The sequence below is a fragment of the Bos taurus genome, chromosome 29 (assembly GCF_002263795.3).
Source record: "Bos taurus isolate L1 Dominette 01449 registration number 42190680 breed Hereford chromosome 29, ARS-UCD2.0, whole genome shotgun sequence".
In the NCBI taxonomy this organism is placed as follows: Eukaryota; Metazoa; Chordata; class Mammalia; order Artiodactyla; family Bovidae; genus Bos; species Bos taurus.
The window spans coordinates 12,722,742-12,747,426 of NC_037356.1; the positions used below are offsets into that span (position 1 = coordinate 12,722,742).

The 24,685-nt window shown below is 41.3% G+C and overlaps 2 protein-coding genes across 3 annotated transcripts in view; one reads left to right on the forward strand and one right to left on the reverse strand.

Moving 5' to 3' along the window:
* Positions 1–263: 263 nt before the first annotated feature.
* On the reverse strand, positions 264–23,619 carry DDIAS (DNA damage induced apoptosis suppressor). Of its 2 annotated transcripts, none has more exons than XM_002699055.6 (6): positions 21,855–23,619; positions 14,084–14,184; positions 13,624–13,752; positions 5,488–5,649; positions 4,550–4,667; positions 264–3,454 (listed from the first exon to the last, which is right to left on the reverse strand). In XM_002699055.6, coding segments are annotated over exons 2-6 (3,015 nt in total). In that variant the 5' UTR covers positions 14,086–14,184; positions 21,855–23,619; the 3' UTR covers positions 264–850. The 2 variants fall into 2 exon arrangements, with proteins under 2 accessions (XP_002699101.2, XP_010819153.2); XM_010820851.4 differs by having other exon boundaries at positions 21,779–21,864.
* PRCP (prolylcarboxypeptidase) overlaps positions 22,011–24,685 on the forward strand; it is an 86,040-nt gene continuing 83,365 nt past the window's right edge. Inside the window, 2 exon segments of the mRNA NM_001038164.2 lie at positions 22,011–22,046; positions 23,618–23,814. Of these exon segments, the coding sequence (NP_001033253.1) occupies positions 23,641–23,814 (174 nt within the window). The 5' untranslated portion in view covers positions 22,011–22,046; positions 23,618–23,640.

The window sequence follows — 24,685 nt, forward strand, 5'->3', positions numbered from 1 at the left end:
TGCTCATTGTTATCCCTTTGAGATTATCTTCCTTTCATAGAACTCATTGATACTAACGGCTTGTTTATTCGTCTAGACCATGAGTTTCTTGAGGTAAAGGGCCTTGACTTTCATTTTTGAGTTCCCAGCACCTGGCACAGTGCCTAGCACGTAGTAAAGTGAAGTTGCTCAGTTGAGTGTGACTTTGTAATCCCATGGGCAGTATAGCCTAGCAGGCTCCTCCGAAGGATTAAAAAAATACAGACTAAATAAAATAGTGACAGTTTCACATTTAATTCAGTCTTTATTGACCCTTCTTCTGAGTCAAAGCCCACAGATGCTGCTGGGTTAACTGATTATCTACCATGCTCCCAGAGCAACGTAAATGTAATATCCATTAAAAAAGTTCCATCATTGTGTTAATTGTATTGTATTGAAATTGTCTATTATATTTCTGTCTTACCTAGTAGACTAAAATCTTTTGAGATCAGTGATCTTGTAGCTTTGTATCATAAACCCAACAGTAGCTGGCAGGCATTTTCTGATCTAAGTTGAACAACTAAGAAAGACTACGTTTTGGTCTGCAAAAGCTTTATTTCTGCATGTATGTGTGATTTAACAAATACTTTTAACAAGCAAAATTAACAATATTACTTAAGTACAATCAACAATACAAGATAAAGTGCCAAATTATCTGAAATCAGAGCATTCTGGATAAAACACTGGGAAAAACAATGGCTTCCCCTTGTTTATAGGCATTAATAGCACCTCTTTTCTATTTGCTTCAAGTCTTCAAAATGGTAAGTGTGCTTTCCATGACCCTGGAGGCAGAGTTTCCAGAGACACACCTTTAAAAGCTCAGAAATTGGGTTTAGGTGACATTTTGTGAGAAGAGTTCAGGAGACCACGCACTTTTACTTTCAGGTGCTGACGGTGACCAGTTTTCTGAAAATGGAAGGCAACATTTGACTTCTGCACAAGAACCACGTCCCAAAACTGACTCTTTAGAAATCCAGCCTGACCTTATATTGTTATAGTCAGGAGTTTTCTGTTTTATAACTGCTGCTGTAAGCATAGTCTTTAAATTTAACTCCTTCTTAATTAAGCATTTACCAGTTCTTTGCTTGCCATATTTCAGTTTTTTTCTTGGTAACTCATTTTGATCAGGAGAATTATAAGCAGCGTGGCATTTCCTTAGACCCGTGGCCCAGAATCCAAGCATATCTGAAGGAAACACTTTTTGTGTGGTAGGAGGGACCCACTCATCAGCGTCAGTTTCAAGGCACTCAGTGACAGGATGGTTGTTGGAGACCTCTGGTGGTGTACCAGATACAGTAGGGCTTCTGGATTTCTGGCCAGGTGTCTTTATATTTTTTGGACAGACAGGGGTGGCCTGCAGTGCGTCATTTGCAGAAGAAATCCTTGTTTTTTTATAGTTAGCATCAAGGTCCAAATAAAAGGCAGGTAATTTTTGGAAAGCTCCTTTCATTCCATGAATCCTACTTTGGTGGAATCCAGTAACTGGAGTTGACTGTGAACACGGAACAAAGTCTTGGCTATATTCAATATCATATTCTGAATCTGATTGAAAATGAGGTGGAGAGGGACAGGTTCTTGGATAGAGAGAGGCAGATGTGTTTTGCAAGGATAATTTTTGTGATGACTGGCTGGAGTTTTCAGAAAGTGATCTCAGTGAAAAATCAGATTCTGTATGATGACTTTCTGCCAAAGACTTTCCCCACTGTAAGAAAATATTCTGTGACCTTTTGGTCATTTCTGTTACAATGTCCATCTCTTTAGGACTATCATCAAAGAGATCCACAGAAGCATTGTAACTGCCTTCATGACCAGTAGAACAGTTCTGTGTTGGGTTATTACCAGTGTGTTCATAAAGCATTTCTCTCAATATATTCATACTTCTATTTGGAGTACTGTGAAGAGCTTCTAAAGGATATGTGAGTTTCCTGCAAATTGTCAAACTGTTGCCCTGATTCTTTGGCCGCCTACAGTATTGTTTATTTTCTAAGCTGGGAAACTTGGAAACAACATTATACCTCCTAGAATGCAAAGTTGTCAACTTTTCACTCATTTCTGAAAGTGATTTTTCTCCACATCCATTATTATATTTGCTGCTGAGACAAGAATGGTCAGCCTCTGAAGTATTGTGCTTACATGAAATTTCAGTCTCACATGGTAGAATTCTCGTAGACTTAAGAGCAACTGTTGTGCCTGAGCCTTTTGAAGATGGAAACAGAGCTGACAGATGAACATTTGGTAGAGAATGTTCAGAAATATCTCTTTTATTACCACTAAAAGAGAGAGCCTCTGCTCTGTTCTCTGGCTGTGATTCCTTATGAATGCTAGGACTTGGATTTGCTTCATGGTTGGAAAGGAAGTTCTCTCTGCTGGAGTTTGCTTTGACTGTTGCTGGTGGTGACCTTAAGGCTATACGTGGTGTATGCAAGGCTCCAGGGGTTCTTTGTGGAGTCAGTGATAACCTGCTGTGGTCCACATGCAGTTTACTGATGTCATTATCTAGACGACATTTCCTGCTGCTGGCATCTGTCTGGTTTACAGCGATTTCACTTTCGATAGCTGCCAGAAATTTGTTTAGGCTTTCAGAGAGTGGCAGGTCATCCCAGATCTCAAGGTCACAGTCCTGGGAACCACTGACTATTTCCTCAAGTCTGAGTGATGAAGATGGATAACACATACATCTCTGCTGAAAGCTAGGGAGGGTATCTACCTCCTGATTCTGGTGACATGTTATCTCATGCTGAGAATATGTAACTTCCACTGCACTGTGGAAGGATTTTGTATTCCTTGGTTCAAATCGCTCCTGTACTTTTATAGGGAATAAATTAGAGTCAGGAACTCCAATTTCATGATGATTGCTATGAACTGCACTTGGCTGATTAGCCTGTAGGCCAGGTTCTTCATCTAACTTTAGTGCTGAACTCTTTTTGTCCATATGTGAAACCAGGCTCCATGAACCCTGAATGGTATCAAGGCAGCTATTGGAACCAGTGGCCTCTGCAGAGGAGATGCACTTTCTGTTCTGGTGAAGAGTACCAATGGCCTTGCTTTGTTCCAAAGCTGAAAAACCATCATCTGTTAGTTGTGAAACAACAGAAGTGAGATCTAGTGATAGCTGCCAGAATCCTGGAAAATAATCTTTGTCATGGGGCTCAAAACAAGAACTGCTGTCAGGGCCACATAAGCTGCTGAGATCGCTATTCGAACTTTCTAAAGCAAGTAAGTGGCTATTAGGTGTCTGGGAGCCACAGCGAAGTTTCCTGACAGCAGAAAGCTTCAAAAGCCGACGGAAATAGTCAATGACAGTGAAGCCTACAACATTTGGGTCTGGTGGAATGATCTGGCAAGCTACGAGTGCTTTAACTACTCTCTTGCGGTCTGAGCACTGCTCTGAGAAGTTACTGGAACCTGAACCTTTTCCATGCTGGTTTTCAAAATTCTGTGGAAGAAGTAAATGAATTTAAATGAGAATAAATTTTTCTTCCTTTGACTTAAACATGAAACAGGGATTTAAAAGGTTAAAACAGATGTAGCTATAACTCCCACCCCCATAATTCAATTCCTCTAGCATGATAGGGTTATATGGAATTATAATTATGGGGAAATAAACCTTGGAGTAAAGAGACTTGTCTTCAAATTCTGTTCCAAACATTTCCTAATGTGGGGACTTTGGATAAGTTATTAGGAGCCTCAGTTTTTTCATTTATAAAGTAAGGATACATAGTCAGGATTATTATATTAGCAATAACACACAAAAAATTGTGGTGCTTAGCAAATAGTTGTTGTTCAATAAATGGTAGTTACTATTACATTTCTCACTAGCTTCCATAAACTTTGAATGTTTAAAGGAATGTTCTTATATCGCTAAAAACAAAAAAGGAAAAAAAGAGGCATCTAAGATTTTAACACAGAAAACCTCTGTAGCTCCTAGTTTCAACTTCCCTTTGGGTTTTCTCACTGTTCAGTTGTGAAGTGCTGTGTTCCCTTTTTAAAGCCCTGATCGCAATACAGGCAAAATATTCATTTGTTCCCGTTAGCATACAAGAGACAGAAAAAGATTATTCCTTAAGAGTCAGCACGTTCTTTAGACTTTTTCTACAGTCACTTTTATATAAGACCATCCTTCCTAACCTATTCTAAGAGTTATCAGTACTCAGTTACTTTGCTTTCAATGTTACTTCCCTCCTTTTTGTAGATAAGAGTTGATCAAAGTTTTACTATAGAATCTAAACCGAATTTAGAGAGCACAGTAAATACCAAATATCAAAACAAAATACCTAACGCTTATGAATTTATAATAAATTTAGATTTCTAAAACTCTGAAAGCCTTTCAACAGGGCTCTTCTAGCTTTTGAAAGAGGAACTTGTCATATACATGATGTTTTAAAGGATCATCTATAGCCTATTTTTATGTAGTTTAAAGGGTTTCTACAGGCCCTCACATTTATGACTCCTAAAAACTACTTAGAAAATTAAAAGTTTCACTACAATGGAAATATTAGCATAATACTAAGAACAAACTAGTCTCAATTACCGTCACTCCAAAAACAAAGTTTTGTCCGACAAAGCAAGTTTCCACTGCTTTAGTTAATAGGTTTTGGGTTGTATCACTGCCCAGAGTTTCTGGTATTTCACTGGGATCCTGAATGTACCTTAATTGAAAAGAAAATAAAAAATGGGAGAGCATGAAACTTTTAAGTTACATATAGGAAAAAGAAATGTGACTTTAACAGCTAGGTGTTTTGTTCCCTCTGAATTCCTATAGCCTAGAAAGACAAAAGCAGTTGATCAAGTGTGAATAAAGTAGATGCCTGTCTAGTAACCAGGCCTAGCAATTATTCTAAAAGTGGCAGTGGGAGAAGTGGTAGGATCTTTAGCCCTTCTCCTCAGTGTAGAGGGAAGTCTTTCCCCATCGCTGGCAATCCTGGCTGTGGTCCTTGGCTTTTCCTTTCTTCAAATCAGTTTGCTCACAGCTACAAGGAGATGGACAGAGATTTTCTCTCTCTCTATATATATACTTACATTGTCAGGACAACATCTTAACAGGTCCAACTATGCAGATGAAGTTGCAATGCAAATGAAATAAATGACAAAATTTCAACTTCTGATATGCAAATATTCCTTCAAATAGCTTCTTCTACCTCAAGAGACCTTAGCCACTTGATTTGAATAATCCTTCAGTTTGAAATGATTTTACTTTCTTCATCTATATTTCTCTAACTTGGATTAAAGTTTTGTAATTTAATACTCTAATTACAGTTTAGTTGGTCTGAATAAAAGGAGCATGGTTTAACATTATCACAATATGTATTCACAAAATAAACATCTTTCTCTTTCTTTCTTATCTTTTTAAATGAACTGATGATTTGAGGTCAAGGGATCATCTTTTTACTAAATGCATATTATTTTAAAAACATATATCTTCAAACTTGATGTACATGGCTAGGAAAAGAATGCTTTAAATATTCTTACCTGTGCAAACCAGTGGCTGTGAGACCAAAAAATGCATCTAAGCAGCTTCCAAATACAGTAACGCCAAATAATTTGTTTGATTCTGCAACTTTTAAGGAAAGCTTGTATCTGTAAATGGCATTTTCAGCTTCACCAGTAGAGCCACATTTTGGACAATTAGATCTGGAAAAGTGCAGGGAAAAAAGAGATGTTCACTAACTTTTTTTGTGATGTAAAATAAATCTGGCAAAGTGAAGATTAAAAATATTTTCTGTACAAAATGTACAACTTACATTGTAAAATGATTTCAGATCAACCTCTTTTAAATTTTCTCTATTTGTAAGTTACTTTTACTTGTGGGGGCAAACTAAATATAGCGAAGTAAATGCCACACCAAGGGAAGACCTAAAATTTAATGTCTACCTTCTGTTCAAAGAACAATGAGTAATCTTTAAATATTTATGAAGTTCCTAGTCATACTTTTCTCACTATGATAAGGATAACTTAACTTTTTAAAAATTCATTGAAATATGTTGAGAATTTATTAGATTACAGAAACTAGGTACAAAACATCTTGTTTAACTTGTGTTGCAATTATGGTCAAAGTCTTTCTTATAAAAAAATACTGTGTGTCAAGTATAACACTACTGTAATGCACTAGCTCTCTGGTCTCGGAATATATATTAAGATCTTTAAACTTAAACTTACTCATCTGTGAAATCCAGGATTGAAGAAGGATAAAATGAGGCAAAGTATAAGAAATAAAGTTAAAGAGTCTAGTATAGATCTTGTCAAATTAATGTGTTTAGTCTGCTGCTCTCTTATGATTAAATATTGGTTTACTGCCACTTCCGCTTATGTTTCCCTCTTTTCTAGTTGTTTGTACTATTTTGGAATTCTGCTACCCATCTTTAACATTCTTAGTTTAGCAAACTGACCCCTTAAAACATCTTTGGTAATGGTTAATCCTAGAATGTTTTTTCTTCATGTTGCTAATGATTTGGCTTAAAAAAAGTGGAAAAGTGCAAACAGAAAATAATGTTAAAACATAGTGGTATAAATTTGATTGCTTCCAGATAGCCACTGCTGCTGCTGCTGCTGCTGAGTCACTTCAGTCGAGTCCGACTTTGTGCAACCCCATAGACGGCAGCCCACCAGACTTCCCCGCCCTTGGGATTCACCAGGCAAGAACACTGCAGTGGGTTGCCATTTCCTTCTCCAATGCATGAAAGTGAAAAGTGAAAGTGAAGTCGCTCAGTCGTGCCCGACTCTTAGGGACCCCATGGACTGCAGCCTACCAGGCTCCTCTGTCCGTGGATTTTCCAGGCAAGAGTACTGGAGTGGGGTGCCATTGCCTTCTCCGAGATAGCCACTAGGGGGAGCCTTAATTCCATGACTCACAAGGTGACTATTTTGAACAAAGGTTAATCCTTCATGTAAATTACTGATTCGCCCGCATTACATTTGTGCTAATTATTTTTTTATCCACAATGATAATGGAACTGTGACAATCCATTCATATAATCTTAACCAAATTGGCTGGAGTTTGTGTTGTATTCTGGGCATAGAATAAGTGAAGGTAATCCACTTACCAGGGTGATAAAACCTCACTAGTACCAAGCTCTAGTGAAATGAATTAGTGTTTTAAATGTTTTAAACATATATTAGAACTTGTTCAAAAATTATGTATTAATAATGCATTCAAGTCTAATGCAAAATTCTTAGCAAACCTTAGAATTAATATGCATCAGTGTTTTACAATTTATAAACGTTTTCACAACCAAGGTAAGAGAAACCCAAGTAAGACGGTAGGCGCTGAAAGAGGGCATCAGAGGGCAGACAGACTGAAACCACAATCACAGACAACTAGCCAGTCTGATCACACGGACCACAGTCTTGTCTAACTCAGTGAAACTAAGCCATGCTGGGTGGGGCCACCCAAGATGGATGGGTCATGGTAGAGAGGTCCACTGGAGAAGAGAATGGCAAACCACTTCAGTATTCTTGCCTTGGGAACCCCATGAACAGTATGAAAAGGCAAAAAGATAGGATACTGAAAGATGAACTCCCCAGATCAGTAGGTGCCCAGTATGCTACTGGAGATCAGTGGAGAAATAACTCCAGAAAGAATGAAGGGATGGAGCCAAAGCAAAAACAACACCCAGTTGTGGATGGGACTGGTGATAGAACCAAGGTCTGATGCTGTAAAGAGCAAGATTGCATAGGAACCTGGAATGTTAGGTCCATGAATCAAGGCAAATTGGAAGTGGTCAGACAGGAGATGGCAAGAGTGAACATTGACATTCTAGGAATCAGTGAAGTAAGGTGGACTGGAATAGGTGAATTTAACTTAGATGACCATTATATCTACTACTGTGGGCAGGAATCCCTTAGAAGAAATGGAGTAGCCATTATAGTTAACAGGAGTCCAAAATACAGTACTTGGATGCAGTCTCAAAAATGACAGGATGATCTCTGTTCATTTCCAAGGCAAACCATTCAACATCACGGTAATCCAAGTCTATGCCCCAACCAGTAATGCTGAAGAAGCTGAAGTTGAACGGTTCTATGAAGACCTACAAGACCTTTTAGAACTAACACCCAAAAAAGATGTCCTTTTCGTCATAGGGGACTGGAATGCAAAAGTAGGAAGTCAAGAAACACCTGGAGTAACAGGCAAATTTGGCCTTGGAATACAGAATGAAGCAGGGCAAAGGCTAATAGAGTTCTGCTAAGAGAACTCACTGGTCATAGCAAACACCCTTTTCAGACAACACAAGAGAAGACTCTACACATAGACATCACCAGATGGCCAACAATGAAATCAGACTGATTATATTCTTTGCAGGCAAAGATGGAAAAGCTCTATACAGTCAGCAAAAACAAGACTGGGAGCTGACTGTGGCTCAGATCATGACTCCTTATTGCCAAATTCAGATTTAAATTGAAGGGAGTGGAGAAAACCACTAGACCATTCAGGTATGACCTAAATCAAGTCCCTTATGATTATACAGTGGAAGTGAGAAATAGATTTAAGGGATTAGATCTGATAGACAGAGTGCCTGATGAACTATGGATGGAGGTTCATGACACTGTACAGGAGACAGAGATCAAGACCATCCCCACGGAAAAGAAATGCAAAAAAGCAAAATGGCTGTCTGGGGAGGCCTTACAAATAGCTATGAAAAGAAGAGAAGCAAAAAGGAAAGATATAAGCATCTGAATGCAGAGTTCCAAAGAATAGCAAGGAGAGATAAGAAAGCCTTCCTCAGCGATCAATGCAAACAAATAGAAGAAAGCAATAGAATGGAAAAAACTAGAGATCTCTTCAAGAAAATTACAGATACCAAGGGAACATTTCACACAAAGATGGGTTCAATAAAGGAAAGAAATGGTACGGACTTAACAGAAGCAGAAGATATTAAGAAGAGATGGCAAGAATACACAGAAGACCTGTACAAAAAAGATCTTCATGACCCAGATAATCACGATGGTGTGATCACTGACCTAGAGCCAGACATCCTGGAACGTGAAGTCAAGTGGGCCTTAGAAAGCATCACTATGAACAAAGCTAGTGGAGGTGATGGAATTCCAGTTAGGCTATTTCAAATCCTGAAAGATGATGCTGTGAAAGTGCTGCACTCAATATGCCAGCGAATTTGGAAAACTCAGCAGTGGCCACAGGACTGGAAAAAGTCAGTTTTCATTCCAATCCCAAAGAAAGGCAATAACAAAGAATGCTCAAACTACCGCACAATTGCACTCATCTCACACGCTAGTAAAGTAATGCTCAAAATTCTCCAAGCCAGGCTTCAGTAATACATGAACCATGAACTTCCAGATGTTCAAGCTGGTTTTAGAAAAGGCAGAGGAACCAGAGATCAAATTGCCAACATCCGCTGGATCATGGAAAAAGCAAGAGAGTTCCAGAAAAACATCTATTTCTGCTTTATCGACTATGCCAAAGCCTTTGACGGTGTGGATCACAATAAACTGTGGACAATTCTTCAAGAGATGGGCATACCAGACCACCTGACCTGCCTCTTGAGAAACCTGTATGCAGGTCAGGAAGCAACAGTTAGAACTGGACATGGAACAGACTGGTTCAAAATAGGAAAAGGAGGATGTCAAGGCTGTATGTTGTTACCCTGCTTATTTAACTTATATGCAGAGTACATCGTGAGAAACACTGGGCTGGAGGAAGCACAAGCTGGAATCAAGATTGCCGGAAGAAGTATCAATAACCTCAGATATGTAGATGATACCACCCTTATGGCAGAAAGAGAAGAATTAAAGGGCTTCTTGATGAGGGTGAAAGAGGAGAGTGAAAAAATTGACTTAAAGCTCAACATATAGAAAACTAAGGTCATAGCATCTGGTCCCATCACTTCAAGGGAAATAGATGGGGAAACAGTGGCTGACTTTATTTTTGGGGGCTCCAAAATCACTGCAGATGGTGATTGCAGCCATGAAATTAAAAGACGCTTATTCCTTCGAAGGAAAGTTATGACCAACGTAGATAGCATATTGAAAAGCAGAGACATTACTTTGTCAACAAAGGTCTGTCTAGTCAAGGTTATGGTTTTTCCAGTGGTCATGTATGGATGTGAGAGTTGGACTGTGAAGAAAGCTGAGTGCCGAAGAACTGATGCTTTTGAACTGTGGTGTTGGAGAAGACTCTTGAGCGTCCTTTGGACTGCAAGGAGATCCAACCAGTCCATCCCAAAGATCAGTCCTGGGTGTTTATTGGAAGGACTGATGCTAAAGCTCAAACTCCAAAACTTTGGCTACCTGATGTGAAGAGTTGACTCATTTGAAAAGACCCTGCTGCTGAGAAAGATTGAGGGCAGGAGAAGCGGACAACAGAGGATGAGATGGTTGGATGGCCTCACCGACTCAATGGACATGGGTTTGGGTAAACTCCGGGAGTTGGTGATGCACAGGGAGGCCTGGAGTGCTGCAGTTCATGGGGTCGCAGAGTTGGACACGACTGAGTGACTGAACTGAACTCATATTTTATTTGTTTTGATAGGTAAACAAGGCATTTACCCCATTCACAAAACTGGGAAATTGGGGTGAATTGTTGCCCAAGGTGACAAAGTTAGTGATTTTTATGACCAAATCCAAGGCTTTGGATTCTTTGCCGGGAGTTCCATCTTGGATGATAACTATAGGAATGGTATGGTTAAGAATGAACTATCTTATAAATAGAGAATATCAATGATAGCCTAAGACTAGGATTAGCACATTACTAAGTTATGACCAACCTAGATAGCATATTCAAAAGCAGAGACATTACTTTGCCAACAAAAGTCCATCTAGTCAAGGCTATGGTTTTTCCAGTGGTCATGTATGGATGTGAGAGTTGGACTGTGAAGAAAGCTGAATGCCGAAGAATTGATGCTTTTGAACTGTGGTGTTGGAGAAGACTCTTGAGAGTCCCTTGGACTGCAAGGAGATCCAACCAGTCCATTCTAAAGGAGATCAGCCCTGGGATTTCTTTGGAAGGAATGATGCTAAAGCTGAAACTCCAGTACTTTGGCCACCTCATGTGAAGAGTTGACTCACTGGAAAAGACTGATGCTGGGAGGGATTGGGGGCAGGAGGAAAAGGGGACAACAGAGGATGAGATGGCTGGATGGCGTCACTGACTCGATGGATATGAGTTTGAGTGAACTCTGGGAGTTGGTGATGGACAGGGAGGCCTGGCGTGCTGCGATTCATGGGGTCGCAGAGTCGGACACGACTGAGCGACTGAACTGAACTGAAGTGAGAGTTAATGCATTATTAGCAATTATGAATATATACACTAAATGATATATTTTTATATTATATGTAAAATGAAGGTATTTATTTATTTATGCAGTTTCCTTTAATCCTTTTGGGAATAAGCTAAGCCTTAACTGAAATAAATGTTAGTGTGGAGTAGATCAGAGCTTTACAAACTTCAATATGCAAATCAATCACCTAGGGATCTTGTTAAAAACGAAGATCCTGATTCACTATGTCTGGGACAAGGCCCAAGTTTCTGCATTTCTAACAAGCTCTCAGGTGATGCCGATGCAGCAGTTCCTCAGACCACATTTTGAGAAGCAAGGGTAGAGACAACACATTCAAATCACAGTCCCTAATTTAATTTCTAAAGGCACTCCTATATCCCAAATGTCACTTTTTATGGAATAGCAGTGCACTGAATATGCCAGGAAATTTGGAAAACTCAGCAATGGCCACCAGACTGGAAAAGGTCAGTTTTCATTCCAATCCCAAAGAAGAGCAATGCCAAAGAATGCTCAAATTACTGTACAATTGCACTTATTTCACATTACCAAGATTATGCTCAAAATCCTTCAAGTTAGGCTTCACCGGTACATGAACTGAGAACCTCTAGATGTGCAAGCTGGATTTAGAAAAGGTAGAGAAACCAGAGATGAAACTGCCTACATCTGTTGGATCATAGAAAAGGCAAGACAATTCCAAAAGCACATCTACTTTAGTTTCAATGATAATGCTAAAGCCTTTGACTATGTGGATCACTACAAACTAGAAAATTCTCAAAGAGATGGGAATACCAGATCACCTTACCCGTCTCCTAAGAAACCTGTATGCAGGTCAAGCAGCAACAGTTAGAACTGGACTTTGAACAACTGACTGGTTCAAAGTTGGGAAAAGAGTACATCAATGCTATGTATTGTCACCCTGCTTATTTAACTTATATGCAGAGTATATCATGCGAAATGCCAGGCTGGATGACTCACAAGCTGGAATCAAGACTGCCAGGAAAAATATCAACCTCAGATATGCAGATGATGGTACTTTAATGACAGAAATCGAAGAGGAACTAAAGGGCTTCTTGATGAGGGTGAAAGAGGAGAGTGAAAAGGCTGGTTTAAAACTCAACATTCAAAAAACTAAGATCATGGAACCCGGTCCCATCACTTCATGGCAAATAGATGGGGAAACAATGGAAACAGTTGCAGATTTTATTTTCTTGGGCTCCAAAATCGTGGACGGTGACTGCAGCCATCAAATTAAAAGACACTTGCTCCTTGGAAGGAAAGCTATGATAAACATAGACAGCATATGAAAAAGCAAAGACCTCACTTTGCGACAAAGGTCTATATAGTAAAAGCTATGGTCTTTTCAGTAGTCATGTACAGATGTTGAGAGTTGGACCATAATGAAGGCTGAGAGCTAAAGAACTGATGCTTTCAAACTGTGGTGCTGGAGAAGATTCTTTAGAGTCCCTAGGACTGAAGAAGATCAAATCAGTCAATCCTAAGGGAAATCAATCCTGAATATTCATTGGAAGGACTGATGCTGAAGCTGAAGCTCCAAAACTTTGGCCCCCTAATGCAAAGAGATGACTTGTTGGAAAAGATTTTGATGATGAGGAAGATTGAAGGCAAAAGGAGAAAAAGGCGGCAGAGGGTGAGGTAATTAGATAGAGCGTCACCAACTCAGTGGACATGAATTTGAGTAAACTTCAGGAGATAATGAAGGACAGGGAAGCCTGGTGTGATGTAATCCAGGGTTGCCAAGAATCAGACATGACTTGGCAAGTAAACAACAATTACTAGTTTGAGCTGGGTGGATGGTTTGTATGGACAAATGAGTTGCCGTCTTGGCTCGTAATTTATGTATATGTAAGTTTGTTCCTTCATATGAAATTATCATATTCACATACACGCCCACACATATATGCATATGATAATCTTCTCAAATGAAGACCAAACTTGAAAAAAATTCTGCGGGTTCGTTTAAGTATTGATTGATTTGGCTGTGTTAGTTCTTAGCTGCAGCAAGCAGGCTTCTTTGTAGTAGTGGTGTGCGGCCTCTAGGGCATGCAGGCTCAGTAGTCATAGTGTACAGGCTTAGTTGCCCCACTGCATGTGGGATCTTACTTCCCTGACCAGGGATCAAACCCGCATCCCCTGCACTGGAGGGCAGATTCTAAACCACTGGACCATCAGGGAAGTTCCCCCCAAACTAACTTCATACAGCTGACCCTTGAACAACACAGGTTTGAACTGCAGAGGTATACTTATCCATGGATCCCCCCTCCCACCCCGCAACAGTGAATACTATGTGGTACTGTATATTCTGTGTTTGGTCGAATTCTTATATTTTCCTTCTCACACTTTCAGGGTTTATTTTTACCTTTTGGAGACCAGGATTATCCGAGAGAAGCACTTTTGACATGAAGGATATATAAAACTAGAATTCTGGAGAGCAAGAACTGAGGCAAGAAGAAATTTTCTTCTTCTATTCATGTGTTCCCACTGTGGCCTGCAAAACAAAGTAGCCGTGGGATGAATGGCAAATCTTTAACAGCATGTGAATAACTCATTTCTTAGGAAAATCACCTAACCTTCACTACAAAGTCAATAGATGGTTTTGTAGTAAGTGTCAGGATATTGGAAAACTAGTTTTCTTTTTCTACATAGTTAAGAAAGTAAGACTTAAAACAGAGTAGCTCAAGCAAATATTGGGTTTTTGAGTAAATGTTCTACCCTGGTAATTCAAGAAAGGTATCATTTAACTTCTTTCAACATCTTTAAAGAAGAGCTATACAGAACTTGTTTCTACCATTATCAGGAAAGAACGTAAATGAACTTACATGAATGTTTAAACCTGACCTGGTGGGAAACAGTTCTTTTTAGCGGGAAAATATCACTTCAGTAGATTTCGGTATTTGGGCTGGGTACATTTTTATACAACCTGAAGAGGGGAAAAAAAGACATTTTAGAGTGTACAAATAGAAAAATAAAAATCAAAGGAGAGTTCAAAGTGCTTTATGAGCCTTGTATAAAACACATCAGAGAAATAAAACAATAAAATAGCAATTCACCTCTTTTATATTTTCTTTTTAAAAATTCAAATGTTGGTTTATCAAAAATTTTTCAAGTGATTAGTTTGTATATAGCATAATGTAAATGCTCTGAAATAAACATCTCCATGGATGTTCAAGGTAAAGCTATGTCAATAAATTTTCAGTTGTAAACACATGGCAAAAGCTTTCAATTTCTGAAAATTGGTGAAGTGTTCTGAGACTGGCATCAGTAAATTTTGATAAAGTGAAAGTCATTAGTTTAAAAATCATAAAAATATCTTTTACATATAGCTCATCCTGAGGATGATCACAAATTTATAAGTGTGATTTTAGAATGGATATCTTAAAAGTGACACTAATCCTGTCTATCAACCAGAATATTTCTGTGAAAATAAAATCTTGCCACTGAAGGCAGTAAGATGGAAACTTACAAAGATTATAGATAAATGGATTTACATAAATCACTGATTTACGTTATTAAACGGGGCATAGGAAACAAAAAAAGAGAAAAAGCAAAGACATTTCACCCTGCTTAATTCTTGTTGAAGTCCTTGCTTTTGTACCCTTAGGTATACATGACTAATAAGGTTCTACCAAAAGCAGATATATATTCCTAGATTCGGCTGTCACCTTAGGCCACATGGCAATCTCTAAGGATAAGGTAGAGGAGGTGACATAGTAGAAAGGCAGGCCAGAGAACACTGCTGTTATTAGTGCTACTGACTTCAAGTTCCTTCTTGCCAAGTGGCAAATGATGGAATGTATGTCAGTAAAGGTATCTTTTCCGAATATCTCTAAAATCCAGTTTGGGTACAGTGTTAATATGGTGGTACAGCTACCTATGTGCTTAAAAGTGAAGTGTTAATTGTTCAGTCATATCTGACTCTTTGCAAACCCATGGACTGTAGACCGCCAGGCTCCTCTGTCCATGGGATTCTTCAGTCAGGAACACTGGAGTGGGATGCCATTTTCTCCTCCAGGGAATCTTCCTGACCCAGGGATTGAACCCGTGTCTCCTGCACTGCAAGCAGATTCTTTACCATGAGCCACAACAGAAGCCCATATATGAGCTAGGGGAGATAAAACAGGGCAAAACTCCCTCCTGAAAATGTGGTCTTTTATCTGCTTAAAATCTTGTAGTTTGAAATGAAGCTTCAATTCCCCACAATGCCTGTAAGGCCTTAGCTCATCTAGTACCACCTCTTTGACTTCACTTTGTCCCACTTGCTGTCTTTAATCACAACATTTCAAGCCATGCCAGCCTTCTTTCTGCTCCTTAAATGCACAAAATAACTTCTCTTTTCAGGCTTCTGTTCTTACTTTTCTCTTTGTCTATAAAGCTTTTCCCTTAGTTCTTCAAATAGTTGGCTCTCATTCTCGTCATTAAATCTTTAATATTACCCTGTAGAGAGCCCCTTTCCATCTCAATAAATACTCTCTTCTGCTTGGTTTCCATGATATCATCCATTTTATTCCTTTATTGTACTAATCACACTTTTGATATATGCCATCATGAAAATGTATATATCAGACGATACACGCTCCCTTGTTTCTGTTAGTTCTACCCTCATTAGTCTGAAAGTTTCATGAAGATAGAGGCCTGGTCTATCAAGTCACCAGTAAATGAAAAACATATATAAGCAGAAATATTTGGAAATTAATTTCTAAATTAGTTGTGCAAGCACTAATTGCTATATTTTTAAAGGCAAGAAATTGGTTAAATTGTTATTATTTAAGGGTTTATTGCCCTCTAGTGGAGAAATTAGTATGTTTAGAAAACTATAATAATGGTAAATTTGAAAACTGAAATGAAAAAGGTCATTAAGGTATTTTTATTATTTGCGTTTCACTTGGTAAACTCAGCAAATGGCAAAAAGACTTTCCATCCATTGGCAGTGGACAAATATGAAATCAGATCCTTTAAGGCAGTCACTATTAGTCATTCCAAGTACTGCATTTTGGACTCTTTTGTTGACCATCATGGCTACTCCATTTCTTCTAAGGGATTCCTGCCCACAGTAGGAGATATAATGGTCATCGGGGTTAAATTCACCATTCCAGTCCATTTTAGTTCGCTGATTCCTAGAAGGTCAACGTTCACTCTTGCCATCTCCTGTTTGACCACTTTCAATTTGCCTTGATTCATGGACCTAACATTCCAGGTTCCTATGCAATATTGCTCTTTACAGCATGGGACCTTGCTTCCATCACCAGTCCCATCCACAACTGGGTATTGTTTTTGCTTTGGCTCCATCCCTTCATTCTTTCTGGAGTTATTTCTCTACTGATCTCCAGTAGCACATTTGGCACCTACTGACCTGGGGAGTTCCTCTTTCAGTATCCTATCTTTTTGCCTTTTCATACTGTTCATGGGGTTCTCAAGGCAAGAATACTGAAGTGGTTTGCCATTCCCTTCTCCAGTGGACCACATTCTGTGGCCCAACCACTAACGCTGAAGAAGCTGAAGCTGAATGGTTCTATGAAGACATACAAGACCTATTAAAAGTAACACCCAAAAAAGATGTCCTTTTCATTATAAGGGACTGGAATGCAAAAGTAGGAAGTTAAGAAACACCTGGAGTAAGCAAATTTGGCCTTGGACTACGGAATGAAGCAGGGCAAAGGCTAATAAGAGTTTTGCCAAGAGAACGCACTGGTCATAGCAAACACCCTTTTCAGACAACACAAGAGAAGACTCTACACATGGACATCACCAGATGGTCAACACCAAAATCAGATTGATTATATTCTTTGCAGCCACAGATGGAGAAGCTCCATACAGTCAGCAAAAACAAGACCGGGAGCTGACTGTGGCTCAGATCATGAGCTCCTTATTGCCAAATTCAGACTTAAATTGAAGAAAGTAGGGAAAACCACTAGACCATTCAGGTATAACCTAAATCAAGTCCTTTATGATTACACAGTGGAAGTGAGAAATAGATTTAAGGGCCTAGATCTGATAGACAGAGTGCGTGATGAACTATGGATGGAGGTTTCTGACACAGTACAGGAGACAGGGATCAAGACCATCCCCATGGAAAAGAAATGCAAAAAAGCAAAATGGCTGTCTGGGGGAGGCCTTACAAATAGCTGCGAAAAGCAAAGGAGAAAAGGAAAGATATAAGCATCTGAATGCAGAGTTCCAAAGAATAGCAAGGAGAGATAAGAAAGCCTTCCTCAGTGATCAATGGAAAGAAATAGAGGAAAACAACAGAATGGGAAAGACTAGAGATCTCTTCAAGAAAGTTAGAGATACCAAGGGAACATTTCATGCAAATATGGGCTCGATAAAGGAAAGAAATGGTATGGACCTAACAGAAGCATAAGATATTAAGAGATGGCAATACACAGAAGAACTGTACAAAAAAGATCTTCACGACCCAGATAATCACAATGGTGTGATCACTGACCTAGAGCCAGACATCCTGGAATGTGAAGTCAAGTGGGCCTTAGGAAGCATCACTATGAACAAAGCTAGTGGACGTTATGGAATTCCAGTTGAGCTATTTCAAATCCTGAAAGATGATGTTGTGAAAGTGCTGCACTCAATATACCAGTGAATTTGGAAAACTCAGCAGTGGCCACAGGACTGGAAAAGGTCAGTTTTCATTCCAATCCCAAAGAAAGGCAATGCCAAAGAATGCTCAAACTACCGCACAATTGCACTCATCTCACACGCTAGTAAAGTCATGCTCAAAATTCTCCAAGCCAGGCTTCAGCAATATGTGAACCGTGAACTTCAGATGTTCAAGCTGGTTTTAGAAAAGGCAGAGGAACCAGAGATCAAATTGCCAACATCCGCTGGATCATGGAAAAAGCAAGAGAGTTCCAGAAAAACATCTATTTCTGCTTTATTGACTATGCCAAAGCCTTTGACTGTGTGGATCACAATAAACTGTGGACAATTCTTCAAGAGATGGTAATCCCAGACCACCTGACCTGCCTCTTGAGAAACCTGTATGCAGGTCAGGAAGCAACAGTTAGAACTGGACATGGAACAACAGACTGGTTCCAAATAGGAAATGGAGTACGTCAAGGCTGTTTATTGTCACCCTGCTTATTTAACTTATATGCAGAGTATATCATGAGAAACGCTGGACTGGAAGAAGCATAAGCTGGAATCAAGACTGCCGGGAGACATATCAAGAACCTCAGATATGCAGATGACACCACCCTTATGGCAGAAAGTGAAGAGGAACTCAAAAGCCTCTTGATGAAAGTGGAGAGGAGAGTGAAAAAGTTGGCTTAAAGCTCAACATTCAGAAAACGAAGATCATGGCATCCAGTCCCATCACTTCATGGGAAATAGATGGGGAAACAGTGGAAACAGTGTCAGACTTTATTTTTGGGGGCTCCAAAATCACTACAGATGGTGACTGCAGACATGAAATTAAAAGACGCTTACTCCTTGGAAGAAAAGTTATGACCAACCTAGACAGCATATTGAAAAGCAGAGACATTACTTTGCCAACAAAGGTCCGTCTAGTCAAGGTTATGGTTTTTCCTGTGGTCATGTATGGATGTGAGAGTTGGACTGTGAAGAAAGCTGAGCACCGAAGAATTTATGCTTTTGAACTGTGGTATTGGAGAAGACTCTTGAGAGTCCCTTGGACTGCAAGGAGATCTAACCAGTCCATTCTAAAGGAGATCAGCTTTGGGTGTTCTTTGGAAGGAATGATGCTAAAGCTGAAACTCCAGTACTTTGGCCACCTCATGCAAAGAGTTGACTCATTGGAAAAGACTCTGATGCTGGGAGGGATTGGGGGCAGGAGGAGAAGTGGACGACAGAGGATGAGATGGCTGGATGGTGTCACCGACTCGATGGACCTGAGTTTGAGTGAACTCCGGGAGATGATGATAGACAGGGAGGCCTGGTGTGCTGCAATTCATGGGGTCGCAGAGAGTCGGACACGACTGAGCGACTAAACTGAACTGAACTGTCATTCCCTTTGCTGTTTTCATAGTATTTCATTATGATTCTGGTCATCTAGTTTGTTTTGTTTCTCTCTGTCTCTAGTGCCTGACTTAAAGTATTGAATTCATGTTTGATGGACAACTGAATGAAGCATGAGGAATGAGTAAATACTAAAGTTAGGAAAACATGATCACAGACTTGGGAACAATTCCATATGTGGTATCTACCTGTGGTTTATCTTTCTTCTTGATTTTATTGGTGAGGATGGTGATACAGCATTACACTGCTTTCAGTTCCACCACAGTCAACAAACCATATTCCAATTTAATAAGTTCAATATGTGCTCAGTCGCATCTGACTGTTTGTGGCCCCACGGACGTAGCCCAGAAGGCTCTTCTGTCCATGGAATTTTCCAGGCAAGAATACCATAGCAGGTTGTCATTTCCTATTCCAAGAGATCTACCAGACCCAGGGATTGAACCCATGACTCTTGCGTTTCCTGCACTGGCAGGCAGATTCTTTACTACTAGTATCACCTGAGAAGTCCAAGTTCAATATACTTATTTATCAATTATTTATTATGCAGCTGATAAATACCAGGTGATGGGAATAATATAAGTGATGAACAAAATAGTCAAGGTCCCTACCTGGTCACTAGATCTATAGCCTAGTAAGAGATAGGTGGAAAATTCTATACAGGAAAAGTACATTATACCATGAGAAAATATAACACGGTGACTCATTTAGTCTAAGACTGTGGCCAAAGGATGAAATCACTCATTTGAAAAAACTGGCCCACACTTCTAATGGCATATAGAAAAGGGGATGTGACTACCTCCTCTCCCTTTCTTCGTTCGTCCTGAAACTGCTCTTGCTTTGCAAGAAAATCTTTCTCATTCTGTTGCTCTCAGATTTCCCATTTCATATATTATAGGACAGACTCCTCAGCTATGGAAAGGATAGTTACTTTGGGTTGCTTTATTAAAGCTGTCTAATGGTTTCCCTCCAAGGGTGCATACTTTGTCTAATCTTTCTAAAGGCAGTCATAACAAGTCCCTGAGAAATGATCTTCTGACATTAAAATGAAAATTCTGGAAAAGGGAGAGGGAGGCAGGAGATTAAAAAAAAATCAAATAAGCAAAAAACAGACAAAACCTGTTTTGTTTGGAGAAATACTAATGAAAAGTATTTTAAAAACATTACTCAGGAAACTCATAGTGTCAAGCACAGTTTGTTCATTGTACTTATGACAGGTAAAGTTCCAGAGATGGGAAGGGGGACAGGGTTACAGATAGAAAAAAATCACCTCATGCAGCTGTCCTTTCTGCATACATTCCAGCAACACTGGCCTTTTCTTAGTTTCTTGAACATTAAGATGCTAAGTTCTTTCCTGCTTTAAGGCCTTTACATAACCTGTTCACTCTGGAATTTTCTTCCTTTCTTCTATTGCATGGCTGGATCATTCTCATCTTCTAGGCCTCAATTTAAGTGTCAACTCCTCAGAGGCGTTCCCAGACAAACCTAACTCAAATAGATTCCACTTCATTCTTTTTAAGCCCACACATAAAAAGTTTAAGTTCCATTAGGTAGGAATCTCACATCTTGTTCAGCATTGTGATCCTAGTACCTAGAAGTTCTTGGCACAGAGGGAGACACTTAAAAACTATCTGTAGAATGAGTAAGTAACTACTGGGTGCTTTGTGACCCAATTTTGCAGGATGATGAAAGCCTTCCTGATTTAGAAAGCTTCATAAATTGAGACCTAAAGAATGAGTAAGAACTAGGTGGGATGGGATTCAGACGGGGTCTGAAGGTGAGGGAGAATTGTGCATTTGAGGGACTCAAAAGGACATTCCATGTGGCTTGAGCATAGGGCTGGAGAGGTGGAAAAACAAAGCTGGAGTACTAGGCAAAGGCCAGACAAGAAAGGCCCCGTTAACCACGTTAAGGAGTTTAGACTTAAACCTGAGGGCAAACAGGAGCGACCAACGGCAAGGTTTTTAACGGGGAGTGCCCTGATCAGATTTGTACTTTATCAGCCTAGCAACGTGGAGACTGGATTGGAACGTAAGGAATTTGAAAGAACCAGCTGGGAGGCTACAGTCATACTTATGAAGCAGTTGTGCTGAACCAAAGTAAAACCGGCGAGAAGTGTATGGATTGAGATATTCTAGAGGTTGGTATGGTTTGATGTAGGAGACAAGGAAGGTACCTAGAAAACTTGTTTCTGGTTTGGACACCCTGCTCAGTGAGCACTCGTCCCTCTGAGTCATCAAAGCAGTTTGGAAAAGATCCCTTTCCAGCAGATACTACTGGGCATAGCAGCCAGCGGTGTACGAGCCTCCGAGCACCTCAAAAATTGCAGTAGCACCTTTTTCCTCCCTGTATTTCGGGTTCCAGACACCCGTTTCCAGGTCGATGGCACACACAAACGCTCTCTGACTGACTGCAACAGCACCGTCTAAAATGAAAAGAACTGACCTTCTCACTCTTCTACTCTCATAACCGCCCTTTTATAGAAGAGACTGACTCCTGAAAAAACAACATAGAATATTCTGAATGCTCACTCAGAACGACGTGCAGGGGTCTTCTTAGGAGTCTCCGGCCCTTGCTCCCCGAAAATCTCCTCCCACACCTCCTCACCTGAGGCAGAGGACCAGAATCCTGCCCGGGCGAAGCTCCTTGACGCGGAAACCCAGGACTCAAGCGGCTAGAGAATGTCTTCCAATCGAATCTCCCGCTCCTCCTTCCGCCGGAAGTGACGCCATGACCGTCTGGTCTCAGAACCAATCAGAAGAAGACGCCGCCGAGGGTGGAGATGTAGCGCGACAACCTGTGAGGTTTTGGGAACGACCATTTTTGTCGGAGAGGGTTAGGCAAGTGTCCTTTGTCAACTGATTGAGCAGTAGTACAGTCTGTACAGTTGGTTTTGAGGCAGCGTTGAGCCAGCTAGGCGTAGGGACCCCGGGAAGGGTGGTAGTGGGTGGGAGCGCCCCTCAGACCGAGGTTCACCTGGCTGACTGGAAGGAGAAGCGGAAGTTGGTGGTGGGAGAGTCGGAAGACCGAAGGGGACTCCGCCTGCTGAGGCTGGGACTGCACCCAAGGAGAGAGGAAGGCGGGGTCCGAAGCTGGGTGCCGGAAGCTTTGAAGCAGGGACCGGGACCTAGTGGGATTCCGGGGCGACTTCCGTTGAGAAGTGGACTGTGTGGGTCCGACAGAGTGCCCTAGGAGGTGATTAGGCTGACATGGAGGTGGCGGTGCAAAGGAGCCAGACCTAGTGGGGATAGGTTAGTAGTATACATGGTTTTAGTGAAAAGGGCAGGATATGCACACATTAACACGGATTGGCAGATGCCGCTGCCAGTCAGGAGGAGCAGATCTGTACCCTGAGCTCCTCCTTTCAGAGTGTTTTGACTGTCAGGGCTGAGTGACTAGTGAATGATTTAGTCCTTGTAGAGCTGGTGGCGAGTTTTAAGTTGGCAGTAGCCCTTCCCGGGGCTTCCCTGGTGGCTCAGACGCTAAAGAATCCGCCTGCAGTGGGGGGAACTTGGGTTAGATCCTTGGGTTGGGAAGATTCCCCTGGAGGAGGGCATGGCAACTCACTCTAGTATTCTTGCCTGGAGAATCCCATGGACAGAGGAGCCTGGCAGGCTACTGTCTATAGGGTCGCAAAGAGTTGGACACGACCCAAGCGGCCTGGCACGTTTGCACGCATGCACACACTATTATTATGTAGGATTTGTGGAAGACAAGGATGTGGCGATGAAATAGAGGTGGACAGGGCAGGGTTTGGCAGTGACGATAAAGGGGAGGATATAGGATGGGAAGAAAGTGTTTGTGGGGGGTGATATAGTTAAGAATGGGGTTCAGAGGTCAGATAGGAGGGGCCTGGGATGATAAAGGCAGGCTTTGAGTCGGAAGGTAAGGGGACGGTACAAGAGGGAAATGAAACCTGGCGGCGCCCTGTGGGACTGGGACGGGGGTCGGAATGGCTTGGGCAGTTCGAATTTGAGAGGCTTTACGGAGAAGGCAATGGCACCCCACTCCAGTACTCTTGCCTGGAAAATCCCATGGACAGAAGAGCTTGGAAGGCTGCAGTCCATGGGGTCGCTGAGGGCCGGACACGACTGAGGGACTTCACTTTCACTTTTCACTTTCATGCATTGGAGAAGAAAATGGCAACCCACTCCAGTGTTCTTGCCTGGAGAATTCCAGGGACGGGGGAGCCTGGTGGGCTGCCGTCTATGGGGTCGCACAGAGTCGGACACGTCTGAAGCGACTTAGCAGCAGTAGCAACTGAGGGGCGGGGTGGCATTGGGTTTCCCCCGGGAAGGAGGGGCCTGTCTCGGGGGCAGAGCTTCGGGCTGGGCGGGGCTGCGTGCATCTGCCTGTCTCCCTCCTACCAGCTCTGCAGCCACGGTCCTGAGCCATGGGGCGCTGCTCCCTCCTGCTCCTGCTCCTGCTCATAGCTTTCCTGACTCCTGGGGCCGCCAACCCCGTATCGCCGTCACTGAGGGCCCCTAGCAGCCTACCCTGGTCAACTAGCTTCAGATCCCGCCCCACTATTACCCTGAAGTATTCGATTCGCTACATCCAACAGAAGGTAAGGCCAAAAAGGTTGGGGTGTCCGAGTGGGTGGCGAGGACTGGGGTTTTGTGGTTTTCGGGCACCAGAGCTCATCCGAAATTGTAGAACCCTAATGCTGAGGACTTGTCCGGGGGCCCCAAGGTGTTTAAACTCACCTTCGGTCACCAGTAATTTATTGTCATTTCTGGCTCTACACTCCATTCTGTGATTGACCATCACAGTCACTTCAACTCCTGCTTGCAGAGGATGCCCTAAAATTCCTTTGACCTCCTGCCAAATTCAAGTTATTTAATGCCAGCTCTGGAGCCTACTTCGCGGTGACAGTCATCTTTTGTCCCAAAGCAGCACCTAAGTTCACATTTCTAATATCTTACCAGATAATATATAATATTTTTTCAATCTAAAATGCCAGTCTGTTGTCTAATGCTCAGCTCAGAGTTGTTGCTTTTGTAGCCCTTTCATTAAGAGTTTTCAACTTTCCCTGGAAGTTGTAGGAGTCTGTCAAAATTTGGAGGGGGGAGTGAAGGTGAGCATCTTTATAGTTCTGAATTTTGAGTTCAGAGGTTTAAGGTAGGCATGATGTCTTTGTGCTTGGCTGAAGCATGAGGTAGGTATTTCCTGAGAAGCCTGGATGAGGAAGTACATCTTTTGTGAAATGACAATATCACTTAAAGTTCTGGGAGCCTGTGAAAAGATAGATGACCTTCCCAGGTAGCACAGTGGTAGAGAATCTGCCTGCTAAGGCAGGAGATAAAAGAGACGGGGGTTTGATTCTTGGGTGGGGGAAGATCCCCTGGAGTAGGAAATGGCAACCCACCCCAAAATTCTTGCCTGAGAAATCCCATGGACACAGGAGCCTGATGGGCTACATTCAGTGGGGTCTCAAA